Raw genomic sequence first — 20,137 nt, 5'->3', positions numbered from 1 at the left:
TGTGTGGGGTGTTGCATTGAGTGTTGTTATAGCTTTACTGGTCATCAAGATCAGTGTCTGGCTCTACAGATGGGCTAACCCTTACTGCTCCGGCAAGCTACCCCCGGGTTCAATGGGGTTTCCGGTGATAGGAGAAACCGTTGAGTTCTTCAAACCTTACAGATTCAACGAAGTCCCTCCATTTGTCAAGAAAAGAATGTCAAAGTTGGTTTTTTTTTTAGGACATCTGCAAGTTTCAAGATTCTGTTTCATTTCTCTTCTTTCTTCTTTAATGTCTCTCTCTCTCTCTCTATCCCTCACTGCTTTGTACTTCAGGTACGGTGGTGGCTCGTTGTTCCGGACAAATATCCTCGGCTCTAAAACGATTGTTTCTACAGACCCGGAAGTGAATTTTGAGATTCTCAAACAAGACAACATGTGTTTTGTCATGAGTTATCCAGAAGCTCTTGTTAGAATCTTTGGGAAAGATAACTTGTTCTTCAAGCAAGGCAAGGACTTCCACAGGTACATGAGACAGATTGCTCTGCAGCTTCTTGGTCCTGAGTGTTTGAAGCAAAGATTTATACAAAAAATAGACCAAGCAACACGCGAGCATCTCAAAGCTGTCTCCTTCCAAGGCGTCTTAGACGTCAAAGATACTGTTGGAAGAGTATAATAAACCCTAAGTACTCCATCTAATTTTAAGCGATCAAATGTCTATCTTACCCACTTGTCTTTTTGTCTTTTTTTTTGTATTGCAGTTGATATTGGAACAAATGGTCCAGATGATCATAAGTGACATCAAACTTGAGACTAAGAGCAAACTTATCGAAAACTTTAGAGATTTCAGCTTTGATTTGGTTAGGTCCCCTTTTGATCTTTCTTTTTGGAACGCTCTTTACAATGGTCTTATGGTAAGATCTCTTGTCCATAACTTGTCAGCTGTAGAACTTGTCTGGTTATAACAGTTTAACACTCTGCATCCACTTTCCTATGTAAAGGCACGCAGAAATGTGATGAAGATGATAAAAAGAATGTGCAAAGAGAGGAGAGAAGAAGCAACATCGAATGATTTAAAATATGGAGACTTCATGGAGACAATGATAAATGAAGTGGAGAAAGAGGACGATACGGTGAACGAGGAAAGATCTGTAGAGCTAATATTAAGTTTACTGATTGCGTCTTATGAAACTACTTCTACTATGACTGCAATTACTGTGAAATTCATAGCTGAAAACCCCAAAGTGCTTATGGAGTTGAAGGTAATTCTTACTAAGAGAACTCTGTAGTTGAGAAGTTTGAATCTTTTTGTTCTTTATCATCATATGCTTAAAGCTTAACTACGTTGAACAGAGAGAGCATCAGACCATCCTCCAAAACAGAGTTGATAAAGAGTCTGGAGTTACTTGGAAAGAATACAAATCCATGATGAGCTTTACCCACATGGTAGCTTTCTGTTTTCTTATATTATTTGCTTCTTATTTCATGTATACATACAATCCCAAACTTGTTGCGCATCCATCAGTAGTTAAGCCATTTAGTTGGTTGTTGCGATTGCAGGTTATCAATGAGTCTCTTCGTTTAGGAAGTTTGTCACCTGCTATGTTCAGAAAGGCTGTGAGTAATGTGGTGATCAAAGGCAAGTTAGATGGGTTCATGAACATTATTTCTACAAGTTTGTAACCAATGATCTTATTTAAAAAGCATGTTTTGGTTGCAGGGTATAAAATACCAGCAGGATGGATTGTACTGGTTATTCCATCTCTTCTTCATTATGACCCTCAAATCTATGAACAACCATGCGAGTTTAATCCATGGAGATGGCAGGGGAAAGAATTGCTTTCTGGCCCTAAAACGTTCATGGCCTTTGGAGGTGGTGCAAGACTCTGTGCAGGAGCAGAGTTTGCTAGGCTTCAGATGGCTATATATCTTCACCACCTAGTCACAACGTCTGACTTCTCTTTGATCGAGAAATCTGATATCATTCGAGCACCCTTACTTCGATTTTCCAACCCGATACGCATAAGTATCTCCAAAAATCTCTAAAATTCTGTCTCATCACTGTTCAACTCTTTTTTTTAGTATTGTGTTGTGTGGATACATATCTCACTATTGGTAAAAAGAAGAAACTACTCTTCTCTCAGTTAGAAAAATTACAACAGTAATGTTCATCCTCCTCTGGCTCTTCCCCTTTTATCATTATTCTTTCTTCATATTTTCGGTTTCAGCAATTAGATGCTCCTCAAAGACGGCATTCTTGGCTTGGAGATTACCATCAGAATCTTCCTCATTGCTCCATTTTCTTATGAACTTGGGGACCATGTTTTTTACATCTCTCGCCTCTGACACTTCATCCATATCATTAACTCGTTCGAACCGGACTGCGCTCACTTTTCTCGCATTCCCTGCTAGTATCTGTCCCAAAAGGTTGTTAGAGAATATAATAAGCGTTTTTGCAGAATTTGGTGCAAAGGGGAGTGCTATTATGTACCTCTAGTCTATAAACTTGGTGCTTTTCCTTCTGATCGTGACGCTCGTGTTTAGCATCGTCCTGTTCATCATTCTCTTCCCAATTTTCCTTTTCAAGAACTACCGTCACACTCTCACCTGTCTTTGGGATGTACCCAAAGGCCTCACACACAAAACCTGAGACTGTCTCATACTGATGGCCCTGCGAAAAGGGGAACAAAAGAATACTTTATATTCTGTCAATAAGCAAAAATTTAAGATCGGTTCTGCTTTCTAGAGGGACACACTAAAGACACGGCTAAAAGAGTATATTACCTCTGGCATCTTTATGTTGAGTTCTTCAGATAACTGGTCAATCGAAGTGTTGGCATCAACATCATAAATCCCCTCCGCTCTCATCACAATATAACCCGTTTTCTTCTGAATCTCCTCCTAATCAGCCCAAAACAATGGAAGTGAGAAACTAAGTGAAGAAGATAGACCCAACCCTTGAAGAAGAGCAACAAGTTGAAACTAGGATGAACCTACCTTTGAATCGTTTTCATCAAATATTTCACCAACAATCTCTTCGACCACATCTTCAAGAGTTATTATCTGCATAGAGAGAAATTAGAAAACCTTACAAGAGAAAGCAGGAGAGATAAATTAAGTAAAGAAGAGGACAACCAGCAACATACTCCAATGGTTCCACCGTATTCATTAAGAACAACTCCCATGTGAACCTTTCTTATTCTAAACTCTCTAAGAAGATTCCAAACTGACATTGAATCTGCACATCAAAGTTTATTGCGAGTGAGAAAATAATGCCTAAGGTTTAGATATTAAACTAAAAGATTGGATGCATCGAAGATTACCAGGGACAAAGAAGGCAGGTTTATGTGCCATGTCCACCACAGTAGTACTTTCAAGCAATTTACCCTTCAAAACATACATAATCCATAAGTGCACAACTATGGTGTCCTCACTCGCCATCAGTGAAAAGAAAACAAATACAAGAAAGAGAGGAAAAGAAGCAGCCAGACCTTTGGAACATAATCTAGGAGATCCATAGCATATGCAATACCAACTATGTTGTCAATCCTCTGCTCAAAAACAGGCACCCTGTGATGAAAACCTTTGAGCACAACAAATAATCCTAAGAAGAAAAAAAATATTCATTAAAAAAGCTGTGAAAATATATGAAACCTTGAGTACTGATGGGTAACCCAAAATTCATGGAAATCAACTAGGCTGCCGCTGCCATCTATTGCAACTACATCAACAAGAGGAGTCATCACCTCTCGAACATGTGTATCCTTAATCTCTAACACGTTTTCAATCATATCCTGCAACGTGTGTCATTTGAATTATCACAAGTCTAGGTAATTGGTAAATACTCATTGAACATCCATAACAAACTCATTACCTGTTCTTCCTCTTCTATAGCCCCACTTAATTCTGCACCACGTAGCATTAGTTTCAGTTCATCTTCAGTAACATATGGCTCACTAGCACAAAAAGAACAACAGACTACAGGTAAGTTGTCTTAACTCGGAAAGAGGCACAGTATTATATTTTGATTCGGACAGACAAATCCAGTGTGATGCATACCTCCGTCCTTTCAAACCAAGAATTTTCAGAATTCCCATCGAAAGATATGTCACAACTCTTCCAACAGGATATAATATCAAGGAAAGCCATGCCACTGGTCTGACCTAGATTCATAGTAAAACCAACATAAATCAGATTATCATATGAGCATATTTTGTTTGTCAAGCCTTTGCTGATGATAACTAATTCAAACTTACCACAATCCTTGCAACCTCTTGAGCATTGTGAACCGCTACACTTTTTGGAGTTATTTCAGTCAGGAGTAATATGGCTACCTACAATCATTCAAGACTCAAAACTTGTATAGCTATCTCAGTCTAGAGTAATAAGTAAAACTTATATGTACCGTCATCAATCCAGTGGCTGCACTAACACCAGCTTCACCAAAAATAGCTGTTGCTGCTTCAGTGACCAAGGCAGTTGCCGCAATATTCACAACTCTAAATAACAACCGAAGAAGTTAAGAAGAGACAGCAAAATAAATCAAGCAAACAACCCAAAACAAGATTCCAAGTAAGTAGCATTACGTAGTTCCAATAAGTATGGTTGTCAAGAATCTGGTAACATCACTGCGGAGCATCCTGAAAACGCCATTTTCAGGCTCTTTTTCAGCCAACTCGCGCACCTGAGACAAAACACATCACACCACCACTTTTCAAGAAGCATGCAATATCTATATATAGAGCACTTTAGTCTTTACTGAGGAGATGAATAATTTACCTTCCACGGCCAGAGAGTGGTGATGGATGTCTCCGCCATGGAGAAGAAGGCTGAAAGACCGAGAAGCACAGCCAATATCAAACCTTGCTCCCTAAGAAGCTTAAGAACCAGAGAAGTTTTAGGCCAAGCATTCTTCAACAACAATTTGCTCTGACTAAGAGCCACATCCATCACATTTGTAGATGCTAATACTTTCCGACATCCATACAACAAAACTCCACACACCACCGCTCCTAACACGATTCCTCGTTTCAGCAAAATCTTAACCGAATCGAGATTTTCGCCGGAATCTGAATGTTTCTGACTAGTACCCACACGATCTCCAGTCGCACTCAACACAATAAGCTGGTTTCTATGGCTAAATTCACATCTTTTCCGGAATCTAACAAAACTGGAACTAGAGGGACTAGACAAGACACAGAGCGGGGGCTGCTTGTTTCTCTGAACTGAAAAATTCGATCTTTGGAGACAGAGTTGCGTGAGACTTGAGTTCCTCCTGGGGGCAATGAATAAACGACCTAGAACAGATAAATCAAGTTCCATATATATGAAAAGGATTAACTCCAAATCTCTCCGGCGATAAGAGTGTAAACCAAATTCTTCTCCTTTTTATAATCCTCTGAGTAACTTGATACCCCCAAAAGAAAGATTTAGCTATTGATCGAAGCACCAATGAAACTGAGATTTAAGATTATATGAGTCGGAGTCTCGTGCCCATGAAACGTTGCAGACAAGAAGAAAAAGGCGGCGTCTTTTTCCGGGATCCGCCGAGCAGGTGACACTGATGGAGAGATGACATTACTACCCTTATCTTATTATGCAACGTTAAGCCATACCAGACCGGTTCAATTTGTTTGGTACCATAAACCCGGTTTCTTTCTTGAAAATAGCATTATTATATATATGTGTAGTCCCAAAATATATGTAATGTAAGATCAGAGAAGAAAGAAAATGTAAAATAGCATCTATTAGAGTTGCCTAAGAGGAGTTCATCTGCCAAAAGCTGCACAACAATCATTGTATCTTCGCATGCTAGCTTCTCCTGTTTGGTACGCGGCTCCGTTTCAGCCTGCTCTGCTTCTAGTTCTAGGCGGTTCCACTTCCACACTTTTCTTGAATCTTAATCCAATATGAATTATCTCTCGTGAATTTGTTTTCATCTCTTCCATTGTCCTAATTTCTATTCTCAGCTCATTTAGTTAAGCTAGTCAGCCACAACAGATCCAAATACAAGCAATATTTATCCATAAACACACACCTTTTCATCTCAACATAGATGGTGAAAATTTGAAGTCTTAAAAATCCATTGAAAGCCGAAATGAAATCATGCATTATAACAAAACAGAAACAAGAAAACAACCTAAACGATTCTTTGAAAGAAAAGAACCAGCAAATAAGTTTTTGAAACTAGGGAAATCAGGTAGCAATAGAGAAAAACAAAAAGACAGAAAACTAGATAAAAGTAGCACAGTAGCAGAGCAATTTTTTTGTTAAATCAAAGATGACAACAATCAAGACTCCTCCACAACATTCGAAGATGGTTTCTTCTTTGATTTCTTGCTTGACTTCTTTTCAACTTTGCCCACGTTCTCCTGAGGGTCACTGACAACAACACCAGGCTCAACTTTGGGCGCGCTAGAAGAACCTTCAGTTTCTTCTTTAGCTGGTGCCTTAGCTTTCTTTGTCATTATTTTTTTTGTAGCCTTCACAGATTTGCTAGCCTCATCAGCATCTTTTTCACCAATGTCCTTTGCACCAATCTCTTTTGCTAAAGAGAATCAGCAATTTACAAATTAATAGAAACGCCCCAAAGACTAAAGAAAATGTTTAATCAACCAAGAACTGTAAGATTAACCAAGAACTGTATTGCAAAGACCGAGAGTATTGGTAATACGCTGAAAGATACAAGAGGTAATCTCTTTTGCTAAAGAAAATGTTTAATCAACCAAGAACTGTAATTACCTCTTGGATCTGCCAATAATACAAGAGTATTGGTAATCTTTCCTCCACTCGAGCTTGGAACAGATTCAGAAGTTGCAACAATGCCATCTTTCAGGCCTTCATTCTGAGCAACAAGAGACAGATCAATCTGATCTTTTGAGCTTTTCTCAAGTCCAGCTGAGCTACTAGCCTCCAAATTACTTGTAGGACAAGCTAAAAATCCAGCAATTAAAAAGATAATAATTAGCGGTAGTTGGAGCTTAGGAAATGTGAATAATGTACACAAGTAACAACCTAGAAATGAAAAGAAGTAACTTCAACCATATATAAACCATCAAACAAAATTTACCTTTTCCTATCGCTTCAGAAAGAAGATTTGTTACCTCCTTTCCAAGGTCTACTGAACATACAAATAAAATAAAATATATTAAGGTAACTATTGTGAGTAGTTGGAGCTAATGAAGAGTCAGTGATGTACCCAAGTAACATCTGAATATGAAAACCAGTGAATTAAAAATACAAACAACCAAAATAAATCTACCTAGCTATATACTCCTACTGATTCAGAAAGAATATTACCTTTGGGATTCTCATGAACGCCATCCATAGCTTCTAACGCCGGAGCAGTGACATTTGTTAAATCCTTTACAACGTCTACTAGAAAAAACATTACACATTAAGGGTATCTATCTAGAACAACTGAACAAATTAAACCATAGTTATAAAAACTAAATTTAATTTCTATAGCTACTCGCAAATAACCTGTTCCAAAAATAGAAAGGAAAAAAAAACAGAGGTTACCTATACCGATGGCTTCAACAACTCCTTTGCCACTTGTAGCATCCCCAAGAGCGGGTTTCTTTTGAGACTTTTTGTCACTAGCCGAAATTTTGAGTTTCCTCTTTTTGGTCTTTTCCTCAGTGACTTTGGTAATCAGATTCGGATCAGGGTTTGAACAAGGAGCAGTAATAGGCAGCATCTCACCATTCACCTCAACATCAACGAAAAGGTACCAGTCGTCGTTTCTGATGCCTTGGATAGCTTGGCTCAAAATAATCGAGTCTGATAGGTGATAAAATTGACCTCCCAAGTCAACCTATATAATAAACAAAAACACGATCCTTCCCTTTAAGTTGATGCTTTTGCTTAAACCAAAGAATAAATAAAGACGCGGGTTATGAACAATTATACCTTCAAGGCAGAGACAGAGATTTTCCCAAAACTAGGGAAGCATTGTTGGTGCTCCATGCTTATTTTTTCTGTGTAAAACACAGATGCATGCAGTGAGTTTTTAATACAGAAACGAATTGACGAAAATATTGAAAAAAAAAAAGAAAAAAAAAAAAAGAAAGAGACCATATGAAGATAGGAGAAGAAAACTGACCTTTGAAAACGGAAACAGAATCGTCTCCGTTCAAAAGAATACCAAAATGTGTATGTTTGTTCGTCGTAATAAAAACGCAAGTTGATGTTTCGTTAGCCATAGTGATAGTGTGTGAAGAAGAAGAAAAGAAGAAGAAGAAATGAGGGTCTCTGTCTCACTAGTCTCTATGGACGGACATTTATATAGGCATAGAGTAGAAATCTCAAAGGTCATTTCTCCTCTTTTTTCTTTCTTTTTCTTTTATTATTATTGGGAAATCCCTTTTTCTTTTATTATTATTGGGGAATCCCAAAAGTCCCTTTTTTGGGAAAACGGAACGTCTTCAAATCTAATAATTTTCTAGTTTTTAAATTTGAAGCTCCCTCTATCTCTCATAGTCCCACTTAGCATGACGCCGCCGATGTTAATAAATACACCGGGCGAGAAACAGTAAATAAATTTATGAAATGACTGATGGGTGGGGGACTGGGGGGTTGGTTTATACGTGGCCCATTAAACAATTGACTTGGGCCCAATTTACAAGCCAACAAATCGATTAATCCTCAAGAATTAACAAGATGATACTATTTGTAAACAACATATGGTGGAACTCTGTATTAGTTGGAATTGAATTGTGTCATTCAATTTCTTCCTTATTTGTTAAATGGATGATGCAGCTTTCGTACACGACAATATAACTTTTGTAAGATGAGATCATCATTCAAATGGTAAGATTAGTCTGACTTGATTCATCAGTTATACAAGAAAGAAAGACCAATTTATTACAATTGTTTTGTTTTTTTTTTTTTTTTTTATATCACATAATCAGACCATTCCGCTATATATGATGTCTGGTCCATACTTAGACCAGGAGGGACCTTATCAAGTTTTCTCGTGTTCTCTTTCCCACCGATCAATCTCGCCGGGTTTCCAACAGCCGTCGTACGCGGCGGCACATCCTTAACCACCACCGAACCGGATCCAATCTTAGCTCCCTCTCCGATCTTAATATTCCCCAGTATACAAGTCCCTGCTCCGATCAACACTCCGTCGCCTATCTTCGGATGCCGATCACCGCTCTGTTTCCCCGTTCCACCCAACGTCACGCCGTGTAGAATCGAAACGTTGTCTCCAACCACCGCCGTCTCACCGATCACCACCCCCGTCGCGTGGTCTAACAAAATCCCTTTTCCTATCTCGGCTCCCGGATGAACATCGACGGCGAAAGCTTCAGATACTCTGTTCTGGATCAGTAAAGCTACGATTTTTCTCTTCTGTTTCCAGAGCTTATGAGCTATACGATGAGCTTGACAAGCGAGGAAGCCTTTGAAACCCAAGAAGCAATGAACATAGCTTATGCAAGCCGGGTCTCTTTCTTTAACCGCTACCAGATCTCGCTTCGTCGACTCGATGATCTCGGGGCTCTCTTCTAAAACGCTGATGAACAGCTCGAAGAGTGTGTTGCTTTGGAGGTTTGAATTGCTGAGCTTTACTGAGAGGATGTGAGCTAAAGCAGAAGCTAATGATCGATGAGATGTGATCGAAGCGTAGTAGTAGTCTGACAAAATGGGTTCTTGCTCGACATCGGACTTGGCTTCTTCAAGCATTTTGATCCAGACGTCGTCTTCTTCGGTTTGGGTGTGGATCTTCCGGTTTAGAGAATAACCGGGTCGGAAGAAATTCTTGGTACAATAGAACCGGCAATCGTCTTCTTGGGTATTTCCGGTTCGGCATGTGTCGATGCACGTTGCCATGGGTTTGTGATTGGCGAAGAAGAAGGAATGTTGAGTTTAAGTTTAAGGAAGAGAAGATGAGAGAGTGGTTTGAGAGTCGTGTAGAAGATAAACAGAGAGCTTAATATATACAGAGATATGGTCATATCTGACCCAAAACATCTTTAAGTTAATTACAAAATTAGCACTCTCCAATTTTTATAAATTATTTCATTATATATCTCCTCTAGTTATGTTTACAATTTTGTTTTTTTTTTTATCTGTGCATGATTACCACATATGACTAACTTACACAAGGCTCATCAGTCATCCACATGTTTTTTGTGCTACCTACTTTTTGCTTAACAATATCATCAAGACATCAACCTCTTAAATGATTTTTGAATGTCATCTATACCTAACTATAATTAATTTGTAAATACAGTGATAGGTGTAAAAAAATACAAAAATGTTAATTATAAGCTCATTAATGCAAAAAATAAGATACAATAAAAATCAAGAAATTTAAATCTGTTGGTTATCTAAATTTGCTATAATAAGGAGGTTAAATTTGTAAACTAAATTAAACTAAATCAAGAAAGGTGACGTTTGTAATGACGTATGTCTAAAAGTTGCGTGAATCTATGCCCTTTGACTCCCTACATTCTCAAGGTTGTCTGAATCTAATCACATTTTACACTCTAATAATCTTATGTATTAGTACCTGATTAATTTGATTTATCATTGTATTTTTTATTTATTTATAACTATTGTTGACTTTTACTTGTAGTACTTTGACTTTGATATCACACACAACTACACAAGAGGACCAAAGAGTTTACTATTACTCTACATGACACTCCGTTGCTATCTCTTTTTCCCGCAAGGAAAGCTACAGAATGAAACGACTATTGTTATGGTTAATTAATTTTGTGTAGTTTCTGAACTTATAAGACGACCAAATTATTCAATTGGGCAACGTAAATGTACGTGTATGCCTCTTAATTCTCCATATTTTCTCCATCATGTTTAACTGCAAAGACGATAATTAACTTATTTAGTTGGAAGTTTTGGGTGTTTGACATCAGAAAATAGCAAGAAATCAAAATCAAAATACATCTAATTTTTTTTTTTAAATGGTAGTAAAATAGTAGTGGTATCCAGTGTTTGAGGACCCTATCATTCCTTTTCATTGCCCCATCCCCATATTAGATTTTTTTTCTTCTCAATTTCAACCAGTCAGTCAAGTAGATTTGGCTCTTCAAAATCATGATTACACACACAAAACATCTTTCTTATTCACTTGGAGAATTTGATTTGGTTCTCGAAGAATATATATATATATATATATATATATATATATATATATATATATATATATATATATATATATATATATATATATATATATATATATATATATATATATATATATATATATATATATATATATATATATATATATATATATATATATATATATATATATATATATATATATATATATATATATATATATATATATATATATATATATATATATATATATATATATATATATATATATATATATATATATATATATATATATATATATATATATATATATATATATATATATATATATATATATATATATATATATATATATATATATATATATATATATATATATATATATATATATATATATATATATATATATATATATATATATATATATATATATATATATATATATATATATATATATATATATATATATATATATATATATATATATATATATATATATATATATATATATATATATATATATATATATATATATATATATATATATATATATATATATATATATATATATATATATATATATATATATATATATATATATATATATATATATATATATATATATATATATATATATATATATATATATATATATATATATATATATATATATATATATATATATATATATATATATATATATATATATATATATATATATATATATATATATATATATATATATATATATATATATATATATATATATATATATATATATATATATATATATATATATATATATATATATATATATATATATATATATATATATATATATATATATATATATATATATATATATATATATATATATATATATATATATATATATATATATATATATATATATATATATATATATATATATATATATATATATATATATATATATATATATATATATATATATATATATATATATATATATATATATATATATATATATATATATATATATATATATATATATATATATATATATATATATATATATATATATATATATATATATATATATATATATATATATATATATATATATATATATATATATATATATATATATATATATATATATATATATATATATATATATATATATATATATATATATATATATATATATATATATATATATATATATATATATATATATATATATATATATATATATATATATATATATATATATATATATATATATATATATATATATATATATATATATATATATATATATATATATATATATATATATATATATATATATATATATATATATATATATATATATATATATATATATATATATATATATATATATATATATATATATATATATATATATATATATATATATATATATATATATATATATATATATATATATATATATATATATATATATATATATATATATATATATATATATATATATATATATATATATATATATATATATATATATATATATATATATATATATATATATATATATATATATATATATATATATATATATATATATATATATATATATATATATATATATATATATATATATATATATATATATATATATATATATATATATATATATATATATATATATATATATATATATATATATATATATATATATATATATATATATATATATATATATATATATATATATATATATATATATATATATATATATATATATATATATATATATATATATATATATATATATATATATATATATATATATATATATATATATATATATATATATATATATATATATATATATATATATATATATATATATATATATATATATATATATATATATATATATATATATATATATATATATATATATATATATATATATATATATATATATATATATATATATATATATATATATATATATATATATATATATATATATATATATATATATATATATATATATATATATATATATATATATATATATATATATATATATATATATATATATATATATATATATATATATATATATATATATATATATATATATATATATATATATATATATATATATATATATATATATATATATATATATATATATATATATATATATATATATATATATATATATATATATATATATATATATATATATATATATATATATATATATATATATATATATATATATATATATATATATATATATATATATATATATATATGAACTCTCGCTTTCAAGTGATGCAACTTTTTTAGTTTCTAAAATTAGATAGAAAAAGAAAATGTGGAATATCTCTAGAATAAACCCTATAACAAACAGTAGATATCAAATTGGCCCAACATATTCAAATTTGACTATTTCAAAAAATAATTGAAATGGACGGAACGTGAAAATGGACATCGTGAAAATCATACCACACGGTTAACTGTTAACAGACGACCATAAATTCTTCAAAAGATCTTCAGAAACAACTCAGGCATATATATACTCAGACTGAAGATACTATCTACTTTAAAGAAACTCATATTCATATAGATAACAAAAAGAAGGAGGAGGTTTATTTAATTAATTAGAAGCGATCAATGATCCTCATAGCAGCATCAGAGAGTTGGGCATATATATTGATTTGGCTAAATAGCTCCAAAGTCTCCTCAAACAAAGACTCATCAAACTTGACACTTTGGAGATTGGACCGACAGCTCCAAGGGTAGCCAAGTGCAAGCATTATCGATCTAGCGGCTTTGTCGTAATCACCGCTTCTCAGATCCGTTTTGGCTTCCGACAGTTTTTTAGGTACCTCCATCGACAAGTCATGTTTGCAAGCCTCCAAAACTTTCTTAACTTCTAATAGTCTTTTATTAGCAGTTGTAGTATTTTATAAAATGGAGACTCCAGGGTTGTAAACGTCATCCAACATACTAAATTTACCATTTAGTCTTTTCCCATAGCATGGCATATTTTGGTATGCACTTGGAATGATAATTTTACTAAGTAATCATGTGATTGCAGAACTTAGAGCATGTAAAACAGAAACAGAATCGTGAAACCTAAACAATATTATGATGTTACCAAATCTCGCATCGTTTCCAGACCAAAACAAAAATTATCCAAAGTTCACTAAGAAAACGAAACGCAACCGACATTACTCAAAAAAAAAAAAAAATACAATACAGGGTTTTGTTATGTTTTGCATCCCTACTCTGCACTCTTTGACTTCTTCTTCTTCTTCTTCGTGCTGTGGCCATCATCAGTCTCCTCGTCTCCTCCAGCTTTACTCTTCTTTTTCTTCTTCTCTGATTCCTCAAAATGAATCTCTAGTTTTATAAAAAAATGATGAGCAGGGTAATACGATTACTTTTTTTTTGGTGAAAAGGGTAATACGATTACTAGTTGGTGCATAAATGAAATCAAGAATTAGAACCAAAAACAATCCACTCACTAATCATGATAAATAAATAAAAAAGAAAATAAGTTGCTTAAACATGGAAACAGCATTGATGTTCAGTCACATAGAAAATAATAAAAAAAAAAAAAAAAGGAGAGAAAAGATACAACAAAAATACTCATATAGCAGAGCAAAATACTTAAGCCTCTTGCACAATTTTCTTCACAACATTGTCCAAATTCTCCAGAGGATCTTCTTTGGTGACTTCAGCAGGAGGAGTCTCAACGATCTGTGAGCTAGAAGCAACTTCTTTAGCTGGTGCCTTTGCTTTCTTTTTCTTCTTAGGCTTCACAGACTTAGCTTCCTCACCAGCTTTCTCAACAATTTCCTTGGTACCAGTCCCAGTTTCTACACATTATTATAGAAAACGCCCATGTTACAAACATACTTAAGAAGGGAACAAAATGTCTATTCATTCAACCAAATCAGGAAGTGAAATTTACCGATTTGCATTGGTTCAGAAGTAGCATCAACACGACCTTGGTTCTCAGCTTCATCAGTTGGAAGGTTCTCTGTAGCAGTTGGAGCTAATCAAACGGTTAATACTAAAAGATACCAAAACTAATAACATCTTAAAATGAAGAGAATCACTAACTTCAACCAAAATCTGAAGGAAACGAATTCATCAGTATTATGGCTCTCATCCACAAGTTCTAACGTATGTGCAAGAATTATACTCTTGGTCAATCGTGACCAATAAATTTTAAAGCAGTATATATATATATTTAGAGAAAACAAAAAAACGAAGGTTACCTTTTGCTATTGAACCAGTTGCAATAGGTTCAACCTCTCTTTTACCACTTGACGTCTCAACCCCAAGAGCTGGTTTCTTACGACTTTCGTTAGCCGAAGTTTTAGATTTCCTCTTTTTTGATGATTTCTCCTCTGGTCCATGAGTTATCAGAGTAGGAAGAGTCGGAGCAGGGTTTGAAGAAGCAGCAGTGTTAGTCATCGGCAGCTCACCGGCCTTGTCCTCAACAGGCATGACGTCCACAGATAGAAACCAGTCCTTGTTACCGATGGCCTGAAAAGCCTGACTCAGAATCATCGAGTCAGGCAAGTGATAAACTTGCCCTCCCGACTTAACCTATAAAACAAAACCAAGATCCATCCGTAAGTTGTTGTTTTTCTTCTTTTTTCTTGAAACAACAGAAAGAAAGAAAGAAAGAAAGACGTGGGGGTATGATATGAATTAAAAAAAAAAAAAAAAAAAATTGTTTTACCTTCAAGGCAGAAACCATGATTTTCCCAAGAGTTGGGAAACAACGTTCGTGGTCCTTGCTAAATTTCTCTGTGCAAATAACAGGCAAATCAAGATTAAACATAGATGCATGACATTTGACACAAAAACGAATTTACCAAAATATCGATAAGAAAGAAAAGACCATAAATATATAAAGATAAGAACAGATGTAATCATGTAACCTTTGAAAACTAATACAGAGTCACGTTTATCCAATAGAATGGCGAGATGAGTGTCCTTATTAGTGGTAGCGAAAACACATCTTACTGTTGTTTCATCTGCCATAGTAAGCAACGGAAATGATATGATTATATATATTAGGGTTTTTTGAAGAAGATAATTAACAAGAAACGAGGCTCTCTCACTATCTCTCTACTTTCTATGGACGGACATATATTTATATGCAAGAGTAGCTTTCTTCCTCACAAGTTCAAAAGAAATACCAAAGGCCACTTTCTTTTTTTTCTTTTTTTGGGAAAACGAAACGTCAATAATATTCAGTAGTATCATTATTATCTCTTCCTTTCCCGCATCGTTTTGTCGTCCTAGTGAGTTTTAATGGCTCAATTTATTTTTTCTTGTATTTATTTACTGCTTCTATTATCGCTCTTCCTCTCTCCCCACCTTCCCTTGCATGACGGCCGATGTAAATAAATTACTCGTGGCGACTAATCCGTATATTTAATTACTAAACTGTTACTGGGTGGGGAATTGGTGATGCGTGGCCCATCACGTTTGTCCTTAAAGATAGATGAGTTTATTAGTTTCAACTTTCAAGAACAGAACATCACGTTTACTACTAGATGATCGAATGTTAAGCATAATGAAATCATGCATTTAAAACAAAACAAAAAATGATTTAATTTAAAAAAAAAACATAAGAACACATGATGTCGTATAATAAAAAGAGGGAATCATTTCATTTTCATTGGGGTAAGCAAGCGTCAATGTTGAGTTTCGTACATAGAGAAAAAGAAAGAGATAGGAGGTTATTAGAAGCGATCAATGATCCTCATAGCAGCATCAGAGAGTTGGGCATATATATTGATTTGGCTAAATAGCTCCAAAGCCTCCTCAAACAAAGACTCATCAAACTTGACACTTTCGAGATTGGACCGACAGCTCCAAGGGTAGCCAAGTGCAAGCATTATCGATCTAGCGGCTTTGTCGTAATCACCGCTTCTCAGATCCGTTTTGGCTTCCGACAGTTTTTTAGGTACCTCCATCGACAAGTCATGTTTGCAAGCCTCCAAAACTTTCTTAACTTCAGCTTTCTCTTCCTTTGACGATACATCCGTTAGGTTGCTACAACAATTCAATACTTGTTACATTATAATCAAAGATTTTATATATACATATATATGGTTTTTAGTTACAACAGGAAACAAAAAAACATATATGGTTATTAGATAGAGAGGAAACTTGCTTGATGATGATATTAAGGCGAGAGTCGAGACAGTGTATGACGACTCCGGCGATACCAACAGGGTCAGCATGAACGGAGGTTGGGTCGGATTCAAGACATCCCATGCATGTGGTCGGAGCTTGTGCATTGTGGCATTCATTTATCATCAGATCGTTCTCGGCCCAAATCGGAGAGATGATCACTAGAAGAGTTAACAGGAGAAACTTGATGATCATCATGCCAATTAAGGAAAATTATTGATTTGATTGTTGTGTTATAGTATTTCTTTTGAGGAGTGTGTGAAGTGAAATGCATATTTAAACTAAGAATATGGGGCCGTGGTTGGTCACGACGCACGAGCTATCTCTCGTTCATGCATGAGGAGGTAGCTCGCTCTATTGTCACATACGCAAATTCAACCTCTATTCAATTTAACCTTTTGTTAACTTACCATTCAAATGCAAGCTGCTCTTCTTATTTTTGGTATCAAGTCGATTTGATAAGATTCCCTTGCCGAATTATATATGGCCTAAAATTAATTTGATATATAATTAACTAGATTTGGATCCGTGCTAAAGCACGGGTTGAAATTCCTTTTAATTATATTATAATTTTAGAATAAAATATTATTTTTAAAAGTTTTTTTAGATAAAACATTATGTAATAAAATTTAATAAGTTTTAATTATGATAGCTTGAAAAAGACACCTATTTTATAAATTTTCTATTGTTAATTTTGTAATTTTATGGATGAGAAATGGTTATGTTTGTTGTTTGTTTTTATTTTAATTTTCGAACATGTTTGGTGAAAGTTTTTTAGTATGACCCGTGCTTAGGTAAGATTTTATTTTCAACTGCAAAATAAGATCTCGGAAATCAAGATTAAGTATGATAAATTGCAAAGATTTTATTTCTTTTTACGCCTAACAATATATTTTTATGATTAACAATATATATTTGGTAACAATATATGGAATACTAAAGATTTATTTTGGAAATTGTATAAATCATTGGAATATTCTTTAAGAGGATTCTTTGGGATTTTTGAAGTGTATTTATATAGCCCATAATTGACCAATTAATCTATAATCTTTTTTGTAACCGACGTATATTTAATCTATATAGCCTATTTTGTAACCAACTTATAAAAATTATATAGTCTACAAGAAAAATTATGTACTTCCGTTTTATATATTATTATATAGGAAATATATTTTTTTTCTGATTAAAATATCACTAGATAAGTAAAGCTGTTTATAATCTTTTCAACTTAGTGCGGATCCTACGTTCAAAGCCAGATGATCCCAATTAAATCATAAAAGTCATTTATGTTACCAGTACAAAGAGATCAACTTAGCTCAGTTGGTTTGACCTTCTGTTTTTTTACCCCATTTACGAGAGTTCAAGTCCCCACTCTACCCATTTTTCAACATAATTCTTTTGGAAGCTGAGACTTACAAAACCACCATCAAAATACCACGATATCTTTTTCATCCAGCTTCCTCAAAATCGTTATTCCAAGAGAAAAACCTTTTTCATTGCGTTTACTCATCAAATTTGTTTGAGTGTTTGCAAAATCAAAATACTCTTTCTACCTTATAAAGTTAAACGCCTTCTCTGCATACATACCACAGCCACAAGCCCAAGCTGGGACACAGTTTACAGAACTTGGAGAATCTTGTTACTTAGACTACCAAAAATGGCTAAGAGTTTGACTTTAGATCCTTGTAGAAGACTGGTGACTCCCTCAAGTGCCAACATTAGGAGCACCTGTTGACAATGGTGCTCCATATGAGTATCTCCACTGACCACAAGCCTCACATTTCTCTAACTTCACCTCATTCTCGAGCGTGCAGAATTTGCAAGACCAGACCTTGTGCTTCATCTCCCTTTCCTTTGGCTTTAGGGCAGTGCATAGCTCACATATTAGAGCCAATGACTGGTGGAAGAAAATTAAGACATAATGAAAAATAGAATAGAGATAATGAGAAGCTTCTAAGTTTAAACTTGAAAAACATACACTCATAAGACTTACCCGGTTCAATAAGGTGCATTCTGCACACTCCCACATTGAAGGTTCTTCTCTGTTGTGGTTTGCATCATGGCTTGTCGATGGAAAAGTTACTGATGAATTCATGAAACCAAAGTTCGGTTCATCTTTGGAAAAAGAAGGACCTTGATCACTTGAGCTGCAACTTCTTTTAGTACATCTTGTTACAGGAGCTTCTTCTGTCAAATCAATGACATCTAATCCACACTGAGGGCCAAAACTGGCATTGGACCAGCTACTGCATCTTTTTACTGATTTTGCATTCGAGCTTGTGCAATCTACTCTTTCGGAAATGGGTTCCTTACATGTTTCACTATCATTCTCTTCGTCTTCTAAACCCTCTGTGGATTGGGAACCACACCAAATATCATCAAGTAAACGCCTTTCTGCAGCCATTGCAGCAGCCTGAATTGGACTAAGATCTGACATAACGTTGCTATCACCACCAAGACGATGAGGACCTGAGGGTAAAAGCGTACCCGCACGCACTCTTTTTTCTGCTGCTGAAGCTGCAGTTACTCGGAGAGATGAGAGAGGAGGCTGACGAGAAAATCCACCCAAACGTTTACCAGGAACATCAAATCCTTTCCCTGTCCCTGTTATACCCTTTGACATCAACTCCTCGCATTCCTAGATGTAATGGAATAAGTCAAAAAGCGGTTTGCAGAAACAAATGAAACATGCAATGATTTTTCTGCAATAGTAAGACAGTGCATTCCCCTGGATAAGAAACATTTCGTAAACTATTGATTCACTTCAAAATACACCATGACGGTAAGAGAATACTAGTAAGAGGAACTCGAAGTTGTACTAGTTTTACTAATACGATCACATCTTTTTTTTTTTTTT

The 20,137-nt window shown here is 32.9% G+C and overlaps 8 protein-coding genes across 11 annotated transcripts in view; 1 reads left to right on the top strand and 7 right to left on the bottom strand.

The window, feature by feature from the left end:
- On the bottom strand, positions 217-911 carry LOC109128929. Its single transcript, XM_019236418.1, is given in 2 exon segments — positions 217-638; positions 787-911. Coding segments are annotated over 2 exon segments (474 nt in total). The 3' UTR covers positions 217-289.
- LOC104743038 (cytochrome P450 708A2-like) lies at positions 1,014-2,025 on the top strand. Its single transcript, XM_019235644.1, has 4 exons — positions 1,014-1,241; positions 1,315-1,425; positions 1,540-1,618; positions 1,700-2,025. Exons 1-4 carry the CDS (start codon positions 1,014-1,016, stop codon positions 2,023-2,025), a joined length of 744 nt encoding a protein of 247 aa, XP_019091189.1.
- Positions 2,009-5,539, bottom strand: LOC104743039 (DUF21 domain-containing protein At1g55930, chloroplastic-like). The gene is made up of 14 exons (XM_010464164.1): positions 4,759-5,539; positions 4,566-4,663; positions 4,385-4,478; positions 4,236-4,313; positions 4,039-4,142; positions 3,854-3,935; positions 3,634-3,773; positions 3,471-3,549; positions 3,303-3,366; positions 3,126-3,217; positions 2,977-3,042; positions 2,764-2,880; positions 2,471-2,650; positions 2,009-2,394 (listed from the first exon to the last, which is right to left on the bottom strand). The coding sequence occupies exons 1-14, from the start codon at positions 5,299-5,301 to the stop codon at positions 2,179-2,181; spliced, it is 1,953 nt and encodes a 650-aa protein (XP_010462466.1). The 5' UTR covers positions 5,302-5,539; the 3' UTR covers positions 2,009-2,178.
- LOC104743036 lies at positions 6,077-8,221 on the bottom strand. Of its 2 annotated transcripts, none has more exons than XM_010464160.2 (7): positions 8,084-8,221; positions 7,891-7,958; positions 7,501-7,795; positions 7,279-7,353; positions 7,049-7,099; positions 6,721-6,912; positions 6,077-6,526 (listed from the first exon to the last, which is right to left on the bottom strand). In XM_010464160.2, the coding sequence occupies exons 1-7, from the start codon at positions 8,181-8,183 to the stop codon at positions 6,270-6,272; spliced, it is 1,038 nt and encodes a 345-aa protein (XP_010462462.1). In that variant the 5' UTR covers positions 8,184-8,221; the 3' UTR covers positions 6,077-6,269. The 2 variants fall into 2 exon arrangements, with proteins under 2 accessions (XP_010462462.1, XP_010462464.1); XM_010464162.2 differs by having other exon boundaries at positions 7,049-7,096.
- Positions 8,859-10,004, bottom strand: LOC104743035 (serine acetyltransferase 1, chloroplastic-like). The gene has a single exon (XM_010464158.2). The coding sequence runs from the start codon at positions 9,814-9,816 to the stop codon at positions 8,875-8,877; it is 942 nt and encodes a 313-aa protein (XP_010462460.1). The 5' UTR covers positions 9,817-10,004; the 3' UTR covers positions 8,859-8,874.
- On the bottom strand, positions 13,713-17,529 carry LOC104743034 (pectinesterase inhibitor-like). Of its 2 annotated transcripts, XM_019236014.1 has the most exons (3): positions 17,261-17,519; positions 17,099-17,139; positions 13,713-13,987 (listed from the first exon to the last, which is right to left on the bottom strand). In XM_019236014.1, exons 1-3 carry the CDS (start codon positions 17,476-17,478, stop codon positions 13,716-13,718), a joined length of 531 nt encoding a protein of 176 aa, XP_019091559.1. In that variant the 5' UTR covers positions 17,479-17,519; the 3' UTR covers positions 13,713-13,715. The 2 variants fall into 2 exon arrangements, with proteins under 2 accessions (XP_019091559.1, XP_010462458.1); XM_010464156.1 differs by lacking the exon at positions 13,713-13,987 and having other exon boundaries at positions 16,713-17,139; positions 17,261-17,529.
- Positions 14,731-15,928, bottom strand: LOC104744183. The gene is made up of 4 exons (XM_010465194.1): positions 15,815-15,928; positions 15,345-15,678; positions 15,035-15,118; positions 14,731-14,939 (listed from the first exon to the last, which is right to left on the bottom strand). Exons 1-4 carry the CDS (start codon positions 15,914-15,916, stop codon positions 14,731-14,733), a joined length of 729 nt encoding a protein of 242 aa, XP_010463496.1. The 5' UTR covers positions 15,917-15,928.
- The window catches only part of LOC104743033 (DNA-dependent metalloprotease WSS1-like), a 4,721-nt gene continuing 3,337 nt past the window's right edge, over positions 18,754-20,137 (bottom strand). For both annotated transcript variants that reach the window (XM_010464155.1, XM_010464154.2), the window contains 2 exons: positions 19,274-19,918; positions 18,754-19,177 (listed from right to left, as the gene is read on the bottom strand). In XM_010464155.1, coding sequence (XP_010462457.1) covers positions 18,986-19,177; positions 19,274-19,918 — 837 coding nt within the window. In that variant the 3' untranslated portion in view covers positions 18,754-18,985. The remainder of the gene's footprint in view (positions 19,178-19,273; positions 19,919-20,137) is intronic.

The sequence above is a fragment of the Camelina sativa genome, chromosome 14 (assembly GCF_000633955.1).
Source record: "Camelina sativa cultivar DH55 chromosome 14, Cs, whole genome shotgun sequence".
NCBI classification, from domain to species: Eukaryota; Viridiplantae; Streptophyta; class Magnoliopsida; order Brassicales; family Brassicaceae; genus Camelina; species Camelina sativa.
The sequence above is the reverse complement of the archived record's forward strand: the minus strand, read 5'-3'. Positions and strand labels throughout refer to the sequence as shown.